General features: G+C 38.5%; 1 protein-coding gene and 1 long non-coding RNA gene across 6 annotated transcripts in view; one reads left to right on the top strand and one right to left on the bottom strand.

Annotated features, from left to right (window-relative positions):
- The window catches only part of SEC24C (SEC24 homolog C, COPII component), a 49055-nt gene that overhangs the window by 19389 nt on the left and 6895 nt on the right, over window positions 1–22771 (bottom strand). For 3 of the 5 annotated variants that reach the window (XM_025172289.2, XM_025172288.2, XM_025172290.2), the window contains exons 2-11: window positions 19668–19871; window positions 17869–17952; window positions 16313–16454; window positions 13023–13201; window positions 10594–11058; window positions 9087–9217; window positions 7848–7916; window positions 5726–5837; window positions 2549–2676; window positions 2126–2264 (exon numbers count right to left, since the gene is read on the bottom strand). In XM_025172289.2, the coding sequence (XP_025028057.1) occupies window positions 2126–2264; window positions 2549–2676; window positions 5726–5837; window positions 7848–7916; window positions 9087–9217; window positions 10594–11058; window positions 13023–13201; window positions 16313–16454; window positions 17869–17952; window positions 19668–19842 (1624 nt within the window). In that variant the 5' untranslated portion in view covers window positions 19843–19871. The remainder of the gene's footprint in view (window positions 1–2125; window positions 2265–2548; window positions 2677–5725; window positions 5838–7847; window positions 7917–9086; window positions 9218–10593; window positions 11059–13022; window positions 13202–16312; window positions 16455–17868; window positions 17953–19667; window positions 19872–22771) is intronic. The other 2 variants (XM_025172291.2, XM_007436829.4) reach the window with 2 other exon arrangements.
- Window positions 1–22771, top strand: part of LOC148216911 (uncharacterized) — a 55860-nt gene that overhangs the window by 29781 nt on the left and 3308 nt on the right. The window lies entirely within an intron of this gene.

The raw sequence follows: 22771 nt of genomic DNA, 5'->3' as shown, positions 1-22771 counted from the left end.
TCTCCCACTTAAAAAGATGAGAGAGGCCTGTAATTTTCATCATAGGTATACCTCAACTATGAGAGACAAAATGAGAAAAAAAATCCAGAAAATCACATTGTCTGATTTTTAAAGAATTTATTTGCAAATCATGGTGGAAAATAAGTATTTGGTCAATATCAAAAGTTCATCTCAATACTTGTTATATATCCTTTGTTGGCAATGACAGAGGTCAAATGTTTTCTGTAAGTCTTCACAAGGTTTTCACACACTGTTGCTGGTATTTTGGCCCATTCCTCCATGCAGATCTCCTCTAGAGCAGTGATGTTTTGGGGCTGTCGCTGGGCAACATGGACTTTCAACTCCCTCCAAAGGTTTTCCATGGGGTTGAGATCTGGAGACTGGCTGGGCCACTCCAGGACCTTGAAATGCTTCTTACGAAGCCACTCCTTCGTTGCCTGGGTGGTGTATTTGGGATCATTGTCATGCTGAAAGACCCAGCCACATTTCATCTTCAATGCCCTTGCTGATAGAAGGAGGTGTTCACTCAAAATCTCACGATACATGGCCCCATTCATTCTTTCCTTTACACGGATCAGTCGTCCTGGTCCCTTTGCAGAAAAACAGCCCCAAAGCATGATGAATACAACTGGATACAACTCAGCATTCTCTCTCCTCCAAACACGATGAGCTGAGTTTAGACCAAAACATTCTACTTTGGTTTCATCTCACCATATGGCATTCTCCCAATCCACTTCTGGATCATCCAAATGCTCTCTAGCAAACTTTAGATGGGCCCGGACATGTACTGGCTTAAGTAGGGGGACACGTCTGGCACTGCAGGATTTGAGTCCCTGGCGGCATAGTGTGTTACTGATGGTAGCCTTTGTTACTTTGGTCCCAGCTCTCTGCAGGTCATTCACTAGGTCCCCCCGTGTGGTTCTGGGATTTTTGCTCACCGTTCGTGTGATCATTTTGACCCCACGGGGTGAGATCTTGCGTGGAGCCCCAGATCGAGGGAGATTATCAGTGGTCTTGTATGTCTTCCATTTTCTAATTATTGCTCCCACAGTTGATTTCTTCACACCAAGCTGCTTGCCTATTGCAGATTCAGTCTTCCCAGCCTGGCACAGGTCTACAATTTTGTTTCTGGTGTCCTTCAACAGCTCTTTGGTCTTGGCCATAGTGGAGTTTGGAGTGTGACTGTTTGAGGTTGTGGACAGGTGTCTTTTATACTGATAACAAGGTCAAAAAGGTGCCATTACTACAGGTAACGAGTGGAGGACAGAGGAGCCTCTTAAAGAAGTAGTTACAGGTCTGTGAGAGCCAGACATCTTGCTTGTTTGTAGGTGACCAAATACTTATTTTCCACCATGATTTGCAAATAAATTCTTTAAAAATCAGACAATGTGATTTTCTGGATTTTTTTCCTCATTTTGTCTCTCATAGTTGAGGTATACCTATGATGAAAATTACAGGCCTCTCTCATCTTTTTAAGTGGGAGAACTTGCACAATTGGTGGCTGACTAAATACGTTTTTGCCCCACTGTATCTGTTGGTCCTTATAAAGATACCACCCAACTCTGGATTTTGGATTTTTTTTTTTCATAAATCATGGCTACAATTGCTTTTTATATTCCTGGGTGAGCTTGTTACCTACATTCTAAGATATGTTGATAGACTCTGCAGCCAATCAAGACTAATTTTTTCTATGCAATTAAAATTTAATTTCCAAGTTGTATTGCTCATCTTACACCAATAATGCAAACATACTGCCTTTTGTTTTGGATTTATTGTTCTTTCATTGCAATTTTTGCACAAATGTTAAGAGAACAGCAGAAAGGCTTAGGTTGATCAGCTATGCCCTACTTTCCCATTTTTTTTGAGACAAACCTGAATATGCACCCTTAAGGATATTTTCTGCATATGCCTCATTTAAAGACAGACAAATTCCTCAAGAAGCCAATTAATTGGAAGTAACTGTCCACAATTTAAGACTCAGAATGATAAATCGTTTTCATCATTTAAATAAAATCTAGTCTTGGGTTTTTCCATGATACCACCCCTGGATGGCTTCCTGTTTAGTCTTCTTGGCAGCAGACTGTCCTCGTCCCCTGCAAGTGCCCTTTTAATAGGAAACTCTTACCCTCAGTAACACAGCTGCAGAAGCAGCACTGGAATCGCCTTCCTCCCTCAATGAACTGCATAAAGGGGCACATGTACGCCTTGCACCTATTGCAGCGAATGGGACCTGATTCCCCATGGTCCACCAAATAAGGAGGAGTCTGGAAAGAAAAAAACACTGGATATTGGTGCTATTTACATTTCCCTTTTCTGTTCCAACACATGATATCAAAAAAGTGTGCTTTCTGCATCTTGCTCTAGTATTCATGTCCAGAGTGTGTAATTTCTTCTGTCCTGTAGAAAAAAGCTTCAAAGTTAACTTCTTGAGATGGAGGAACTCATTGGGTAAACAAAAAACTCAAGGTAGGGTTTTCTTTGGCTAGATCCATTACCTTGCAATAATGTTGCTATTTTATCTGATAGAGATCCAGACTGTGTACTTTACCTCTTCTCCAGGAAGTGCAGCCAATGGTTTTATGACTGCAGCAAGAGGAACCTGAGACTGCTTAGCCATATCTGAAGTGCAGGGAATATTATAAGAAGTACATCTTATGAAGCGGGGACTTGCATTACCTTTAAAAGAAAAAGAAATCAAAGCTCTACCTATATTTTCTTCAATAGATTTATTAATTTAAAAAGATATATATTCCACTCCCTTACTATTTTTAAAGTGGCTAACAATCACACAAGAGACAGTATACTAGACAATTTAAAAAAAAAGCAACAAAGTAATATAAATAATATAAACAAAATTTCCTTCAAGTAAAATTTAACAGTTGGTAACTAGATAGACATGTTCATATTGTTTTCTTGGCAATAATACAGAACTGGTTTGTTACTGCTTTCCTCCTGGACATTTTGTTTTACTTCCCAATCTAGCCTGTAGACCTGATATTCCCTGGTGGTCTCTCATCCAAATATGATGCAGGTCTGATTGCTTAATTTCTGAACCCAGATAATACTTTTCCAAACAAATAACGCCTAACCCCCAAAGACGGGAGGACAAGAGAAGGCCTCTGTAGATAAAGCACATTCATTAGGAAGAAAGCATGCTTGTCTGTACCCATCCTTTATGGATATTAAAAACTTGACAGGAGTTCAGATTAAAAGGCAAGTCTGGAGAAGCCATTGCTGAGGGAGTTGGGGAGGACAGAAGAACAAATAAATAATGAAAGAGGACACTCAAGCCTCCTCAACTTAAAAATGGGTGTATTACACCAGTATTCAGCTTTACATTTATTGGACAATATATGGATCCTCAAAGTTTCCTCCAGATCACAGAATGGTAAGGAGGCTCCAGCAGCTCTAGAAAAGGAATCTATTAGTCTACTCTTTGACAACATTTCACTCTCCTTCCTTTACAGTTACAAAGCAACTGCATGGGACTAAATGCTTAATTAAAGATAATTATGCTAATAATGTAAACTACCAAAGCATGTGCTATGGTGTGGTTAGTATTTTAACAAAGTCAGTGATGCCTGTGGCATTTTAGAAGTCCATAGGAGCATGGTGCCATAAACACTGCTATGCTTCTAAAATTAAAATTTATTTTAAATCAAAAACTCACTGCCTTGAACTCCTGAGGAAAGGTGGGATATAAATCAAGTAAATAAATAGCCAGTCCAAATTTTGGCCTTACAAAGTAGTTTTCAGGAATATGAATATGTATTTGTGGATGTATGTATGTGCGTGTGTATCTGTATCTATATCTGTATACAGTCGTGTGAAAAAGAAAGTACATCCTCTTTGAATTCTATCGTTTTACATATCAGGACATAATAAAAATCATCTGGTCCTTAGCAGTTCTCAAAAGTAGGTAAATACAACCTCAGATGAACAACACATGACGTATTACACCATGTCATCATTTATTTTACAAAAAGAAAGCCAAAATGGAGAAGCCATGTGTGAAAAACTAAGTACACCTTACAATTCAGTAGCTTGTAAAACCACCTTTAGCAGCAATAACTTGAAGTCATCGTTTTCTGTATGACTTTATCAGTCTCTCACATCGTTGTGGAGGAATTTTGGCCCACTCTTCTTTACATTGCTTCAGTTCATTGAGGTTTGTGGGAATTTGTTTATGCACAGCTCTCTCGAGGTCCCGCCACAGCATTTCAATTGGGTTGAGGTCTGGACTTTGACTGAGCCATTGCAACACCTTTTTCAGCCATTCTGTTGTAGATTTGCTGGTGGGCTTGGGATCGTTGTCCTGTCGCATGACCCAATGTTGGCCAAGCTTTAGCTGTCAGACAGATGGCCTCACATTTGACTCTAGAATACTTTGGTATACAGAGGAGTTCATGGTCGACTCAATGACTGCAAGGTGCCCAGGTCCTGTGGCTGCAAAACCAAATCATCACCCCTCCACCACCATGCTTGACAGTTGGTATGAGATGTTTGTGCTGATATGCTGTTTGGTTTTCACCAAACGTGGCACTGTGCATTATGGCCAAACATCTCCACTTCAGTCTTGTCTGTCCAAAGGACAGTGTTCCAGAAGTCTTTGCAAACTTTGCAAACCTAAGCCGTGCTGCCATGTTCTTTTTAGAGAGAAGAGGCTTTCTCCTGGCAACTTTCCAAACAAACCATACTTGTTCAATCTTTTTCTAATTGTACTGTTATGAACTTTAACATCTAACATGCTAACTGAGGCCTGTAAAGTCTGAGATGTAACTCTTGGATTTTTTGCAATTTCTCTGAGCATTGCACGGTCTGACCTTGGGTTGAATTTGCTGGGACGTCCACTCCTGGGAAGATTGGCAACTGTCTTGAATGTTTTCCACTTGTGAATAATCTTCCTCTCTGTAGAATGATGGACTTTAAATTGTTTGGAAATGGCCTTATAACCCTTCCCAGATTGATGGACAGCAACAATTGCTTCTCTAAGATCACTGCTGATGTCTTTACTTGTTAGCATTGTGTTAACCCACACCTCAACACTTGAGACCAGCAAACTCCTAAAACTTCAGCTTTTATAGAGGTAGTCACACTTGCTGATGATCAATTGATCAAGGGCATTTGATTAGCAGCACGTGGCTATTTAGCCTCTTCATACCTATGGAAGCAGTAAGGGTGTACTTAGTTTTTCACACATGGCTTCTCCATTTTGGCTTTCTTTTTGTATAATAAATGACGACATGGTGTAATATGTCATGTTTTGTTGTTCATCTGAGGTTGTATTTACCTACTTTTGAGAACTGCTAAGGACCAGATGATTTTTATTATGTCCTGATACGTAAAACCATAGAACTCAAAGAGGGTGTACTTTTTCACACGACTGTATATCTTATTGCACAATGGAACTCAAAGTAGCATCCAAACTCTGAATAGGAGCAGCCTAGCTCTTAGCATTTTAATGCTTATCATTAATTTAAGGTTTGGGATCTGACCTTCCTATTCTCTTGTAGCTTATGTGTATCATTTTATGTAATAGTATTCAGAATAGCAGCCTTCCTAGCTAAAGAGAACTATATAAATGTATAATGAAATTCTGAACATAAAAGCTACAGTTCTTCACCTTATAATACAAACTAACATAATCAAAGTGTTTACACTGAAGAGCTATGCAATTTTCTTTTTTGATGGTGAGTTACCCTTGCCTTCATGGATGCTATCTTACCTTGATCTTTCACCAAGAAATTTGTAGTGACAAGAGGTGGGACTTGCCCACGGATTCCTGTGATGAATGGCTCTGACCCACGGTTATTTCTGTCATCTTCAATAACCTGAATCTAAAATGGGAAACAAGAAGTTAGCGCTACAAGAGGTTTTAGCAAAGGTTGTGGTAATAGAATTACCAAGTTTTTAATCACTAAATGAGGACACCTATTTTACACTTCTACTTGTTTGGCTAGGTTTGAAATCAACAGTCCAAAATTAGTGGTGCAGCTGATAAATTATATATTTTGCAGTCTCCACTTCAAGATATGATGTCTATAAAGTTTATTAAGTCATTGTTTACACCTTTCTTTTTCTTTTTGCAACTGGACAGCTGAGAATTTTATGCCCAAGCACTATAATAACATTTTTTGCAAGCTATAATGTATTAGGTTCTCTCTGTGTGTGTGTATTTAAATAAAGTATTTTAGGAGTTTCAAGTTGGATGATAATCAACAACAAAGGCATATGTAAAATGTGAAAATAAATCAGTTCTCAGTGAGATATGCCTAGGCTCCCCTATACCAGATTGCAAGAGGAAATGATCCTTGAAACTAACTTAATAACCCAGAGAAACTAGTTATGAGAGAAAAGACAAGTTCATAATTCTTTTGCGCCCTAGTTTCTTCTACCTGCTTCCCTTCTTACTACATTCCTAGCTACATTCTGTGCATTTTGGATGCAGCAATCCCAATTCCTGAAAAAGAATCCCCATTTTTGTTAATACAGCCTTCTGAAATCTGTTTCTGAAAAATCTTAAGTCAGATTTTTCAAAACAATGACCTTTTTTGGCTGTCAAGTATCCTGCCTCACCAAATACTACTCCTTCAACATCAACTTTTGCTCTGCTGAAGCTATTCCAAGGTTATAGGTTAAGAACAGCAGTGATAATAATTAGTTGGTACTACTTGACATCGATTCTACTCCTAACCATTCAACAAAAAGCAAGATAAGTTAAACTTGTGTTGCAATGTTCTACTTACTTTCCAACATTTGGATTATAAATCTATTACTTATATTGTTATCCAAAATAATATAAACTGAAACTATTTATTTTATGATCTAATTCAATTGCTTTTAAAAATTAGTATGATGTTCACCTTTCTGACTGGAATGTTCCAACCTCCTCTCCCTACATACCTTGATTATTTTGAACAATATCCCTTATGATTAGAATGACAATAATGGTTTGCTTTAAGTTGAAACACACTTATAAAGAGACTGCACAGAAAGTTGAAATGACCACACCAAGACTTTTTTTGTTCCAGCTGTAAAAAACTAACTGAAGTTGGTAACATCACCAATGCCATTTTACGTGTTGTGACCAAATTCAGCCCATTCCCAAGACAAAACAATACAGGAGCAATAGGCAAGTGACATTCTTTGTCTTCATTGAAACAGTAACATGAACTGGCCTGCTGCTTAATTAAAACTAATTAATTAAAAAGCTAACTGTTAAATACATGCTACAGCAGGTAATTCAATACATTACATCTCCAATTTATTCTTAAATACTCATTCTTTAATTCATGTTAGAAAAAAGCAGAATGACTGCTGTATCTCATAAATATATATTTGTTTAAAATATAAAAAAAGAAATTTAGGTTAAAGAGACATTCAGAAATATTTCTGTTTAGAAACAGTAATGCATAATAATGTTTTTGTATCACCATTGAACCTTTCTAACTCCCTCTTATTTCAATGGTTACTGTGGAAAAAAATCCCATTCATTTTGGAAGCCCTTGACACCACAGGAGTTCCCAGTAAATGATGCTAAATACATAGTGATTTCTCCAGGGGTTCTTTGCTTACACAAGCCTAGAGTGTGGAAGGAAAATATATAACGTACTTATCTTTTGCCTTTTTAAATGCCGAGCTTCTATTGCCCCTTGATTTTTGATGTACAGAGGATTTGAACACTTGCAGTGTTTTATTCTGTTTATTGGAATGGGAGCAGAAAGAGAGGAGGAGTAAAGGGGATGGACTAACGCCAGGGGTGGTCAGCAAAGGGAAGTTAATTTGCGGATACACACAGGCAGCCACCGACATGCAGACAAGAGCAGACAGAGAGACAACGCACTTACTGGGCTAGGAATTGCATCAGGATCTATTCTGTGCCTGGGTTTCTGCGGAGGTGGCAGCTCACTGAGTTGCTTTTTTGTTTGTTTGTTTAAAAGGAAAAAAAGAAGTAAAATTGCCACAAAAAAGGGAAGAGAAAGAGAATAGTAAAATAAAAAGTACCAAGCAGCGTTACTCCTGTCTTTCCTTACTTCCCCCACTACTAAATATATTCACCTGGACATAGTTCATGCAAAGAGGGGGAATAATACTTGGTTAGGTTTTCCCATTTTATCTCCCTGTCTTGCTCTCTCACTGGAAGCAGGCTTAGACTGAATCCTCTCTTGATATAGTTGGCCACTCTCATGCTCACTTAGAGTTTTCTGGAGAAATACAGACTCCAGAGGGGATGCAAGTCCTCTGAAAATGCCTTTAAAGGAAAAGCAGAAAAGGAAGCAGAGCTGCTAACAGCTTTCTTGGTGGTAAACTTGGGCTTTAAAATATAGAAGACTTTCACCAAGTAATTTAGCGTTGTAACAGAAAAGGTATTTTCAGGTACTTTGGGGAGAGCCATTGCAACTACCACTGGATATTAACAAGACCCAGAACACCATCACAACATTCGCTGCATTGGAGAGGACAAGGCCTGCAGTAATATGAGGGAAATGGGCCCTTTTAAAACTTTGAATATTGCCACAATTCTTGGAATCCAGCCCACACTATGCAGGTTGCACAGCACTGTAAGTTTAAAACATGCTGTTATCCTAGCCAGGGTCCCTCTAAAAAAAGCAGACAAATGTCAGTATACCTCACTTTAGTAACTGTGAAACAGCCAGCCACGTGCCTAGTAAGATTACTGGCCCCTATTTCAAACATACTTTCCATATATTCAAAGAAATAATCTAAGCTAACTTTTTTGTACATAAACATATGTTGTTCAAGATTATTCATATGGACAAACATGAACTAGACATGATATTGTCCATAATAGTTCCTGTAATCCTTTTTCAGCTTTGGGATGATCACAAGAATTGCTGTAGGCAAATCTGTGATAATCCAATCAATATGCTATTTTTTTAGAAGCACAACTCTGGAGGTGGTTAGGATGCTAAAATGGACAGAAAAAGTAACTGCAAAAATGCCCTTTGACTATGGAAAATGACTATGAATTAAGCAAATGCAGAGGAGCTAAGAGTCTTTTTCTTCCTTCAGCATCACTTTCTAGAATAGGATATTGAATCCTAAAATTGATCCAGCTAACTTACTGGGCTAGGAATGGAGTCCGGGTCAAGACGTTTGGGTGGAGGTGGTGCTGCAGGCTGACTTCCATAATTTGCTGGGCCAGAGAAAGCTGTACCATACACTGGTTGAGTTCCCCTATTTTGCCCAAAAGAGCCTGAAAAAAAAGATACACACATACCTATTATGATGCATAACAGAATTTAAAGGATCCATGACATTACCATGTCCAAGCGCCCACAATTACTTTCAGTTAACTCAGATTCTGATTATACCACTCAGAGCTTCAATTTGAACCAAATTACTTGGAATCCTAAATTAAACCATAGTTGACTAATGCTTTTCAGGATCATCGCTGAAATTTAAGAATCCAACCAATAATATTAATTAAAGCTTGACAATATTTCTACAGAAAAGCTTTGTAACGCTGGAATTTCAAGCTAGGCCAGAAAAGCAGCATATAGAATCTCCCACATTCTTTAGAATAAAGCAGCAGAAAATACAATAAAAAGTATTTAATGTTATTATTTTAATAATTTTAATAATAATGAGGCTGTATCCTGAGGCAATTAGCCCTACTTTTTTGTTACATTTTAAACTCACCCAATAACTAAATTTCCTTGGGTAGTCTATAGTTATTCAAAACAGTTAGCATATAGTTCTGTGTTAGAATATTTGCTCCCATTTGGATTTTCTGAACTTTTCCATATTTTTGTCACTATATATTATCAAAGCTTCACAAGTCTCAGTGAGCAAAAAGCATTAAATTACCCTGTTAATTTTAATGAGATGACAAATAAGACTCCCTTTCTTGGGATCCATCTCACGTGTTTTTTGCTGAAAGATATTATGTTCCTTTTTTAGAAGTTTCACATCCAGAATTAATTACATTTAGTCCATAAAATTTGAACAATTTTTAAAAAAACACACTTCTCAATTGTTAAAAAATATTGCAAGGCCAGCAATTAGCAGCTATGAAAATGACCAGCACCTCACTAATTCACTGTTCATTAAGCTATGAAGCAAATTAAATTATATATGGAAATATATATATAATCTTAATGTGGAAAAAATATTAGGTGACCAAAATGCCAGTTTTTTTTGTTTTTTTTTTAGTTTTCAAAATTTGCAGGGGAAAAATACTATAGAATATATATATAGGAAAAATGCTACCAAAAATCTACAGAGAAAAGGGCTACATGTATTGCAGGAGAAATATTATACTGGGAACTGTTTTTCTTGGATTTAGATAATGAAGGAAAGGAAGCCACAATATTTCATTATAGTAAGTTATTATCATTCAACACATCTTAGAGAAAAAATTGAATACAGATTAGTACCATTATCTATCAGTTCAAATCCACTTCAGAGGGTTAAGGGGAGCCTCTAAATCAAGGGTTGCAGGAGAAAAGGTGTAGGAAGAAGCCCATCCACATGAATACAAACCTGTTTAATTACTGTTTGGATACAACCCATTGACCTTTCCTTGGATGCAAGCAATGGACAATGCACCAGTCATTTTTTACAACATACCATTTTGCTGCAGCGCATATCCTGGTTGTGAAGGATGGACAGAGGGTGGTCCTTGCAGTCCTGTCACTGGTGGTCCAGGAAGCGGTCCTGCCATAAGTGGCTGAGGTGGTGGTGAGGTCACATGATTTGGCTGGGAAGTGAGCAGTCCTGTAACTGCTTGTCCAGGCAACAATGCACCCTGCATTGTGGGAGGCCTTGAAATTCCTGTAGCAGGAGGATAACTGGACACTCCAACCCCAGCAGAAACAGGTGGGGGAGCAAATATGGGGGGTTGAGAGGAAGTATGCAGGGCTGATGGACCAGATATAGGTGGCTGTAGTATGGGAAGACCCTGAGACAAGGTGGTAGGAGGCAATCCATGAGATAAGTTAGGAGGTGGTGGTCCTTGGCCTGAATATGACATATATTGCCCAGATCCAGGTGCAGTAAAACTTCCTGAGGCAGGTGTAACTGATGTTGGAGGACCTGAGGAGTAGATGCACCAAACAAATTTTAGTAACTATTTCCATTTTCATGGTAGTCTTGGTTAACATATATTGATGACTAAATTTTGTCATGTCCCTTAACAAATAACTTGACTGATCTCCTATGCTAGAGTTACTTTCATTACACATGCAGATGTGTTTTTATTTGATAACAAAGATAATACAGTACTTATGAAACCATACTGATGACTTCAATCACCCAAGCTTTAGTATAAAAGAAGTGTTAGCACTGAGGAACACCTCCCCAGCTTGCACTGGACTAAAAATATCAAGAATGGTAACAATGCCAATTCATTAAAGTCCAGAGCAATTCAAGTAGGGAAAAAAGGATACTGGGTCCATAATTTCCAGGAAGTAAAATATCATAGGCATTTTTGCCAATGCCCAGCAAGTGTTGCCGCACAAAAGGAAAACAGACTAATTAATCAACTATTCAATCATATATAATGGGAGTGGGGGGCTTCTTATACTGCATACAAGAAAAATGGGCAGTTTCATTATTTTGTGTTCCCTAAACAAGTTGATCAGACTTCAAACTTTAAGTGGCTTCTGTAAAACAATATAAAGCAATAAACAAGTTTGACACTGAAATTTAATTCCACTGATTTTTAATGAGTCACTTTGAAGTATGTTTAGATCTGGATTCACCACATACTCTTTCTATACACACACATCCCCCCCCTTTCAAACATAAGTAATATATAAAGAAATGGATGACTTGCACCATAATTTAAACTAGTTTATTTTAAATCAGCAGCAGGCAAGCCACAGACCACATATAGACCAGACCTCAATTACAACCACAAATGTTAATACCATGATTTTTTTTATTTGGTCGTGCTCTCTTAAAATACAAAAAAACATGCCAAGTTTGTAAACTTATGCTCCACTCCAACTAAAAATAATTTTAGGGGACTAAAAAAAAAAAAAAAAAAAAAAGTCTCATCCTCCAATGATATTACTGTATTGCTAGTCACATACCCTTGGGCAGCAGAGACCAGGAAAATGGAAAAAATTAAATTGTGGTTCCAGCCAGAAAAAAGTTGCCCACTACTAGGTTAAATTATCATTTTCAGTATCATGGAAATTACCTTTTATAAAACGTGCTTTAAATCCAACTTTACCAACATGGTACTCTGTACATATGTTGCACTATCATTATTGTTACCCATAACTGATAGTAGGGAAGTACCACTGAATATCACTTCGACACTCTGGACCATGAGCTGGACCTGGAGCAACATTTCTTTCCTTTTCTCAGCATCAGACAGAATCCTTTTTAATTAATCACACCCCTTTCTACGCTTCTTTCAGCACTATTGCTGATCCTATATCCTGTATTTTTTATTAGGTTGTAATTGTGTATGTTGTCCTGCACTGTACTGATACACACTACACAGGGCTTTTATTCTACAACTACAAGACAGATGAGAGTTTCAAATGAAACCAATGGATAGGATATTAAATTCTACAGATATATGTTAGCATGTTTAAGAAACTTCTGCTACCATTCAAGGAAAGACTGAAGGTGCATTTAACGGCTTTAAAATGTTATAATTTTATTCTAATCTGGACAGCCAATTAAAATTAGAAGACAATGACGTCTCTTTCAAATCAAGCTCAAATATGGGTGAATTCAATGTCCTATCCATGTCATTTTCTTGGCAACCATAGGAAAGTGGTTGGCCATTGCCTTCTGGGATGTTGATTTGATTTCCCAACCAAACCTACAGCTTTGGCGTCTCTTGGTGGACCACCCCAGGTGCCAATCACTGCTTAGTTGGTCAGTGATTTGTAACATTTGCTACACATGAATACTGTTCTCTTCATTGTATCTGCAATATGGAGAAGCCACTGACTATGAGTACATTTAGGAGGATCATGTTTCCTGAAGAAACTCCCAAACAAGACAACCCGCAACATCCCAATGTTAGTATTTCTCACCATAGCCCAGTCCAGCTGGGGATGGGACAGAGGATGAGCCCCTGCCTATCTGCATTTCTGCCATCTGACTGGTCAGCTGTTGGGTGCTAGTTGGAGGCGGCCCATATTGCTGGAAAGCAGGAGGATGAGCAACAGAAGTAGGTGCTGTGCCCGCCATAAACTGTTGAGAGGCAGAGGGTCTGGAGGGAAGAGGATGAAGACAATTCTTTATTAACATAAACTACTTACGTTACACTGTTGCTTATATTTAGCCCTGTTCTTGGATTGTGGTGGGCCTAAAACTCCTTTTCAGTTCAGAAACTGATCACACTACTGGAAGGTTGGATACTTTTATACTTTATGTCACTTTCTGACAACATTATGTAGGGACAACGGATAAGATAAAGCACAAGAGTCATTACAGAAATAACTTTCAAGATGCTTACATCTAAACTATTTTAAATTTGGATCTAAATTTCAGAAAGTGACTTTCAAAGAGAATTTAACTAGAAGGATTAAAGCTGGATGACAGGAAATAATCTGTATTTTCAGATGATGTCAACTATATTTGTATATACAGTATAAAAGGTGTGGATCTGAAGTGGGAAAAACACTTAGGATTGTCATGGGCACACTCAGAGTACCTGTTGGCAGCTCCTTAAAGAAGCCACATCTTTTCCTCAGCTCATAAAGCCCTGGCTTCAATACAGTGAAGACATCCATGCCAGATCCAAATACTGCATATCATCATCATCATCATCATCATCATCATCATCATCATCTAGATTTAAAGGCCACCCAATTCCAAAATGATTCTGGGTGGTTTACAATTAAAAAACAAAAACATGTCTACATACAGACTTTGACGTGACAGAGACAGGATCACACAGAAATCTCAGAGAGCAGAGCCTAATGGATTTGGGAAAGATGGCAGATCTGTGGGAATTAATCATATTCCCCCAAAATATTTCAAATAAAAACAATGGATTTCATTTCTTCAATACCTCCATGTTTCTCATATTCTGTTATAATTTTGTTGTCTTTATTTGTAATTTTCTCAGCAGTTTGCTGTGCTTGAGGCACAACCACAGGAAAGAAAATTTTTTTACCTTACTTGAACAATTTTGTAGTGATATTAACAGAGTGGCTTCTACTAAATTTGTCTTCAGCTATTGCTACTCAGATTTTTTCCTGCATTACTGTTGATGCACTCCCCAAGAATCTATGGTACCTTTTAATGTTCTTTGCCAATGCAAGACCTTTTACATAGTAGGGAAAATTTGGCAACTGAATCACTGTCTGCAGGTCCTCTCACAGATTTGTTATTCATGGGTTTCCTAAACTAATAATGAGTGTGTCATGCAAAGGCACCCATGGTAAAAATCCTAATATTGGGACATATTATTCTTAGTGCTTGCCAGTTATTTTAAAGGTAAACACTCTTAAGCCAATTTGTATGCCTGATACATGCTGTCAGCAATTATCTACACACTCATTTTACTTTCTCTGACATTTCAGACAATATTTATCACCACTGACTTGTACGTATCTTTGTGCATATGATATGTAATCTCATCTGTCTCCTCCTCCTGTATATATTCACTTCTATAGAACAAGAAACTCTCCTAAATGCTTAATTTTTAAGAGTCCCCTCAGTAGAGCCCACAGAACAAAGGCCAAAATTGTGACTTTAAAAGATGAGAATGACACAGCTCTAAAAACTTGCTTTCCATTTTTTTCATGAAAGAGTGCAGCCATTGTTCCACACAATTTGCCTACCTCCAGTTTTCTGGACAATCAGGGAGTAATAATAGTTAAGAAAACAATCTTAGATAAAACCACAAGCAATAAAACTAACAATCATTAGACACAATAAAAATACAAAAATTAAAACAAGGTTCCTTAAAATAATACAGTTACTTAGCTTAATATGACTACATATCTACAGGGATGGCAAAAAAGAAGCCAAACTGTTCCCTGCTGCTCCTTTTAATCTAAAGAGCTCTAAAATGGCAGCTGGGGGCAGAATTATAATTACGTCTTGCACTCAGTAAATAATAGACTCCATTTCTAGACAACAGCAGAAACCTGCACCTGAGCTATCATGTATCATGATCTGGCTATAACAGATGGAAAAAGAATGTGGGAAGGATAAGAAAATTAAAAGAGGAAGTACCAATAGAAGAGAATATATGTAGCTCAGGGTTGAACTGTGGAGTCCTTGGTGTGGAGTCCAAGCTCAGAGAACACCAAGGACTCCAAAGAGGAAGTAATAAAAACATCTAGGAAGATAGAAGAAAATAAGCCGAAGAAACAAGAAAAGCATGCTTAAGAGACAATAAGCTTCACTGAATTCAAAGAGATTTACTTTTAAGTACATGCACACTAGCCTGGATTACAGCTGCACAATGGAAAAGAAGTTGCCAGCTGTCACCAGCTGTCTTTTCAGGAGGAACTTCAGCTTCACATATGATAGAATGAGAGTACCTTAAAAGTATTCTCAACTGATACTGGGCAGCAAGTATAAAGAAGTATGTTTTTTTAAAGCCAGTACCCACCAATTTATTAAGGACCTAGGAGTCATCTAAGATTATTAGGATCCTTTATCAAACATACTGATTTCTTCAGCCAGAGGATATGCCCATTAACTTTTTAAGTTTATTGTTTTGCAGCTTCACATACAGGGGAAAATTTATTGATTTATGCAGTGCTTTTGCAACTTCAGTCATATCACTAAATGACATGTAGCTACATCCTTAAACAATATACAACATTACAACAAAATCAGTAAAACACCAGACTATTATATAAAACCAATGAGTGTGGAATGAAATCCGCAATTCCATTTCATGCTTATACTAGTGGCACCACTACTCATTACAGATGCAATCTCTCACTCTACTGTCCCAAACACTCTTTGGAGCACCTGCAACTTCTTAAATGTCAGGAGGGAGGGTGCCAATCTTGTATCTGGTCAGAGATTGTTCCACAAGAGGGGAGCTCATGCAGAAAATGCTTGTTTCTAAGTCCCCTCCCATCGTATTTCAGGTGGGATAGGGAATCTCCACAAGAACTGCCTACAGGCAAACCTAGAACAAAAATTTAACAAAAAGGAACGCAATGTGTTTTCTGTCCTCCCGTCCCACAAATACCAGGCTCGCTCGTATTTCAGGTGGGATAGGGAATCTCCACAAGAACTGCCTACAGGCAAACCTAGAACAAAAATTTAACAAAAAGGAACGCAATGTGTTTTCTGTCCTCCCGCCCCACAAATACCAGGCTCGCACCCTGATCAGTCTTTTCTTAAATACCTTTGCAAGGGAACTGTAGAAGCAGGTATCCCATTGCGTACATCTCCTTGTCCAAACTGACTACAGGCAGGTTGTCCAGAAGGGATTAATGTTCCAGGTGGTGGTGCAGGTGCTGCAGATGGGGTGGGAGCTCTTAGAGGACCTAGAAGTATTGAACTTCATGTCAGTTACACACCAGTTATCAAAAACATTGGCATGACCATTCATAAGAGCAACATGAAATAGACCCAAAGCACTAAGAGCAGTACATTATCTTTTCATAGTACATCTTTATGCCACACAAGAATTTCAGTATCAGAAAGAGAAAATAAAAAATTATAATCAGCTGCATATGACATTTGGCAGAGAACCTACCAAACAACAGGAAAAATGTGACTCTTGTTTAAGAAAGAGAGAGTGGCATATGTTAGTAACAGCTTAGCAATGAACAGAAGCAGTTAGTGCATGCTGTTCTGTTCCTGCAATTCCTCCTGCAGACAAATATGGCTAATACACTACAACTAGCTCTGTACATGGTTTATTCAGTGTGTTATATACATGAGGGATTCTAGCTTCTCCCTCTCAGCCTTTTATCCTGATATAATGCAAAAGCAGCAAGAGAAAAGAAAACCAAGTCTTTATATTTGTTAGTAGAGGCGCAAAGGCCAAGTCCTTGCAGCAGGTTGGCACAAATGAATAAAATCTTTATGATCTATGAACAGACCAGAACTGTAAGTTAGAAGTTCTACTATACATGAATACTTTGCTCTTTTCAGATAAGTTACACAAAGGCCAGAATGAAAGCTTAGAACTTATTTAAAATATAGATATAGATATAGATATAGATATATATATATAGAGAGGCAATTTTCTTCATGGCGCTCTAATCCACAGCTATGTTTTAACCATCAGGTTAAAATTGTCTTACATTTCAGCGTTTCTACTATTTTTGGAAAACACCTTTGTTACTAGAATGTAACACTAGGATTGCTCCTTCTGTTTGGGCTGCAGACAAGTTTTTTAAAACTTGCAATGAGGCAGCTACATGAAAGTGTTTCTGTGAAAGCAAGCAGATCCAATTTCCGATAGATTGCCATATGTAATGATACAGTACACACAGATGTTTTCTACTGCTATTTCCATACACTCAGAGGAAGAAACTACAGGTAGTCCCTGGGTTAAGAACACCCGGTTTATGGATAACCCATAGTTAAGAGCAAAGCCTATTGTAGCAAAATTCAAGTTAAACACACAATGATTTGAGTTAAATACGCAATAGTACTACTTCTACAGTATTGTACAATAATACTGTTCTGGCTTACATACAAATACGGCTTAAGGTCAGACCTTGGGAACAGAACTTGTTCTTAAACTGGGGACTACCAGTACTTGCTGCATAAAAGCTTTGGCCTGCTGTCATGTGTTTTATAGGAAATATCTGCAAGTGCCTTCTAGGCACACTTATTTCTCTTACTCTCAAAACTCTACATTGCAATAGCGTAATATTCAGAAGTGTGATAGTTCAAAGGAAATATATCAGAAAGTCTTTTTTCATGTGAGAAATGGAAAGCATTTACCTAGGAAGTTAGGAGCAAAGGAAGCATCAGAATCAAGAGAAACAGGAGGATTCTTAGAAGGAAACCCCAGGGAAGGATAGTAACCTAGAAAGGTAAAGGCATAATGATGTGTTTGCACATGCCCATTAATATGTATGCCAAATGTCAAAAATGGAGAAGTAAATATATTACATACATATAATGAATTATTCCTTTTTTCCTTCCTACCTATGCGACTGAAAAGCAGCATAGGCAACAATAAAGCCCAGCCAGAGTAGTGCTTCAGTGGTACTGGCATTCAATGGTTTAGCAGCATATTTTCTTTCAAACAGACTAGAGGCAGGGGGGAAATGGAAGGAAGAGAGAACCTATGTTTTCAAAAGTGATTCTACAACTCAATATGCATTAAAATGTTCCACTAGGACTTTGAGTTCAAAGTAAAAAAAAAAATAATTTGTAGTGTGCGGAGATGTGAATGCAGCACCTGTCTGCAAGTCCTCAAAGCAGTTGTGTCTTTTCTTGGGACCGTGCAGCTGTCACGCAATCCTCACCAAAAGAGGCATCTGACTGAAGGAAGTGCAGACAGATGCCACATTCACATCCCTGCATGCTCTGGAGCACTTTTCACCTTTCAATCCAAAGTGCTGCAGGGCCTCTGTTTCTACTAAACACACCTCAAGCACAATTGCAAAAATGAGTGGCAGAACTGCGTATGTACTGGCCACTTCTAAATACTGTAATTATTGGCATGAACGAAGATGGACAGTTGCCACAACTGTTGCTCAAGAATGTTCAACCAGATCATCTCAAACTAGCTACAAATTCTGATTTCCAGTTTAGTTAAATAGCAAACTGACTTCTGAACGGTATTTTACTAGGCTCTACTGAAGTTCTTGATTGCTCTTGCTTTATATGAATCCCATAAGATACCAGTGATTTAATATGAAACAGATGCTGGATACCGTAGTACAACAACTGAGAATGAAGACACTCAATCAGAGCTCTTTTTGTTCCAGGCTTAGACCCTGCACCAATGTCTCTCCACTTAGTTCCTGGAATTGCATGGAAGGTAATTTAAATACTGAAAATGGATAAAAATCCTAACACCAACAGCCAAGCGCATCAGCTGGGGAGTTCCCTGTTAATATTCTAGCATTTGCACTGCTGATTCTTTAGGTTTCTGATTCTCAAGGGATCACTTCTATCGATGAAAACAAATGAATAAACTTAAACTCATGATGACACCCCACCCATACATTTTGCATCTAATCTCCTGGCAACACATACTTCTGTGTAACAATGTTACCTTTATAACATTTACATCTTTGTAGTTTTTCTCCTATAACAGTCAAAAGTTGAACTACTTAAAAGCAATGCAAAACTTAACTGGTCACACATTTGTTGCCCAGTAATAAATATTGCTTTTATAGGAAAGTTTATTAAGTCACTCTGCTTTTCCAGTAGCAAACAACTTAATCTCTCTACTTTAGAGAGTTTTCTTACTGACAGGTGTAATTTTTCTTCATATTTCTTGGCTGGCCATAGACCTGTACATATCCCTATGCCAGCCCCAAGACATGCAACTAAGGCCCAAGGAAGTCGGCTTGCTAATCTGTAACACGTTTGCAATCTACCAAATACTGGAGAGCAGCATTACATAACATGCAGTTTCACAACTCCCAGTATTTCACCATGAAGAAACTGTGTTGCAATCATGAAGGTAATAGTTATTAGCCTGCAATCATTGCTTCTTACAAAGAACATTCTTAAAAGATTCTGGAAGCGAAAGCCATCCTCTCAAGACCAGCACCTCCTCCTACCTTGGGAAGGGCCTGCTTGCTGATATCCAGTCACTGGGCCATTGTAAGCACCGTACTGAGAGGCAGGAACACTTTGCATCTGCTGTCCTCCATAATCAGGCTGCATGTAATTTGCATATCCAGGCTGTGACTGCCCATAAGGTGGCCCTGTGTGAGCTTGCTGGTTTACACTCATTATGTTCACATCCCCAGGCTAATCTTCACCTGCAGGAGGGAAAGAGAACCGTTTAGAAATCGCTCAGAGTAATATTTCTAGGAAGAGGAAGAGTTGAAAGAAATAATTTGATGTATCAATGCTTCCAGGACATGTCTCTGTGGGGTTTGAATTAATTATTTCATGTTACATTATTCACTTATCACTGCTGTTCTGTTTATTTTATAAAAATAAGTCTCATATATACATTAAAAAAAAATGACGACTTGCCACAGTTGAGGAAGACTAGTTCAGAGTGTAATTAAATCTAGCCTCTAACCTGTATTTTCATTCACATTAGATTATAATTCCCAGCAAATTTTTTGTTTATTTAAGGCTTTTGTACATCATCTTACTACAAGTTCTCAAGGTGGCATACAAGAACTTTAAAAAATTAAAGCAAGAAGGATATTACAATATAAAGATATTTATAAAACTATCAGCAGAAAAAAAATAACATAAAAACTCTTGGATTAAAAAGCTATTTTTAACAACAAAATAGTTATTTGCCCAATGGGTTACCCTGCAGAAAGCATGTTTACTTGTTACTGGAACATGAGAACTACCTAGAACCCATTCCAACTAGAATCATAATACAGTTTATATAATAAACCTAAGAAAAAACAACTTGTTCAGACTATGAGTTGCATCCAATAGCATCATTCTGTTGGGAAATTCAACAGATTCTTCCTCCTTCCATCTTACATACCACAAATCTCTTAGTATCACCAACACACTAAAAAGGAATGGTAGCAACTCTGGAGCAGCAGCTTATAGACAAGTTAACCCAAAAGATATCACAACTTAAATTCAGGCTGTTCTCCCCAAATATCCATCTCCAAATGTAGGTATTCTATATACGCAGGTCAAAAGTAAAACACAGGTAGACAGTTCACTTCATTCAGGGTAGTATGAAGCTGAACTGAGGGTAACTCCTCACAGGAAACAAAACAGGCTAGGCAATCCCACCAAACTCTCTGGGCCAGTTGAGCAAGATCCTCTGCACGAGATTCTGATTTAGATTTGTCAGTGTATCAGCCTAGTCAACAGCACCAACAACACATCACAAGACAGAGAAGGGCCAAAGTGCTTATTGGGAAGGGAGAGTGTTTGGGAAATGAAGGACTGCTCAGAAGTAATCTGGGATACTTGTGTGATCTTTCAGCCACATCAGACTTGAAAAGCACCAGCTAAGTTAAGGATGTTAACTTAGCCCACCTAGATGATCTTGCAACTAGATCAAGGTTACTGAGCATCACCTGAGTAAGGACAGACACTCTGTTTGACAGCAGGTCATACTTCGACTGGTGGGAGCAGCAGCAGGCATTTGGCTGGAGCAATTCCGTTATCCAAGTTTTTTTTTTAAAAAATGGATTCTATTCAGATATTGGCAAATAAGCCCGCATCTCTCCTTTCATGTGCTGACACAGTAGTTGTACTCTATCTTTATCCCAGGAGGGCCTAATATAGATTCTGCAAGCATTAGCAACCTACTGTAGCAATGAAAAGCTAAACACCAATTATCCAAAACTGAAGTGATTTTTATCAAGAGACGTAACAGTTGCATGCATTGTTTGAAGACAAATATCACCACTGAGTGAAGGATTTTTAAATACTTTAGAGTTATATTTTATTTCTCTTTAACATGGAATAATAAAAGACATCAGCACATGTATGCAAAAAATGTCCAGTGCAATAGTTCAATTTGCCAGCAATAGGGGAAATAGCTTTTCCTGGCAGCAATAATATTCTTTAAGGCAAAGACATTAAGCGTAATGCTTTACAGTTCAGTTTTGCCACTGTAAGAACCTGTGTGCATTTGAACTAATCCAGACTAAATTTATAACAGCAATGCTCTGTATACCTCGTGTTCCAAATATGCTTTTGTATCTGAAAACAAGTAGAGAGGCACACATGAGACTTTGCTAGTTATGATACCAGCCAGAAGTAAATTATATGAAAGACTACCTCATACCCTTAATCCTCACAGACAAGTTCATTTCATCTTGGAAGAAAAGCACCACCACAGATTTAAATCACTGCAGTTTCCAGTCTATTTTTTGCTTCAACAATGTTATGAGAAAGCGTCTCTGGAGATAAAACACTATGTATTTGATTCTGATCTTCAGAGAGACTGAACTCTAGCACCCAATTATTTATTATATAAGCAATCTGGGCAGAAGGCCATTTATATCAGTCAATTTATTTTGCTGATACAGGTAGTCCTCAACTTACAACCACAATTCGGACCAGAATTTCTGACGCTAAGCGATGTAGTCATAAAGTGAGATATCATGGGACTGCATCGCTTAGTGACCGCAATCCCGGCAATTCTCCTTGCCATTGTTATGCAAATTTCACTGGTCATTAGCTGAGGACCCACCTCAATCCAAGCCATTCTGGGCTTGGTCTCTCCCAGCCCCGAGCTTCAGTAAGGTAAGGAACTGCCTCCAACTCCCCTCCCCCTCCTACCTCCCCCCCATTTCTGCCCTTTTGGCGGCCTGCCTTGTGGGGCAGCAAGCAGCCCCAGAAATGTGCAGCTCCGGGGCTGCAAGAAGCCCCTGAGCTGCAACACCACACAAAGCTCCAGCTGCATGAAGCTACCTCAGGAAGCTGCAACCACCCCAAGCTGTGTGAAGCCACCCCAGGAAGCATTCATTCACCCAGCTGCCTTCTCCCAGTTCCCCACATCGACCTTTCACCTTTTGCACTCAGCCCCCGTGGTTGAAGCAGAAGCACCTCGCTACCTTTGCTGCCTCCTTTTTGGACATAGCTTCTTGGGCGAACTTTTCCTACGTGTGCTGCCAATGGGGAAGGCAGGGAGCAGTTTTGCCCTATGGGAAAGGGCCAAGGGTTGGTTCAGGGAGCCACGTGTAGGAATTGCTCACTGGAGAAACCACTTGCAGAGGGG

This window comes from Python bivittatus, unplaced genomic scaffold, assembly GCF_059951505.1.
Source record: "Python bivittatus isolate LINGU-HERP-01145 unplaced genomic scaffold, Pbiv_v1 ctg000050_np1212, whole genome shotgun sequence".
NCBI classification, from domain to species: Eukaryota; Metazoa; Chordata; class Lepidosauria; order Squamata; family Pythonidae; genus Python; species Python bivittatus.
This window is presented reverse-complemented; position numbering and strand designations above follow the sequence as displayed.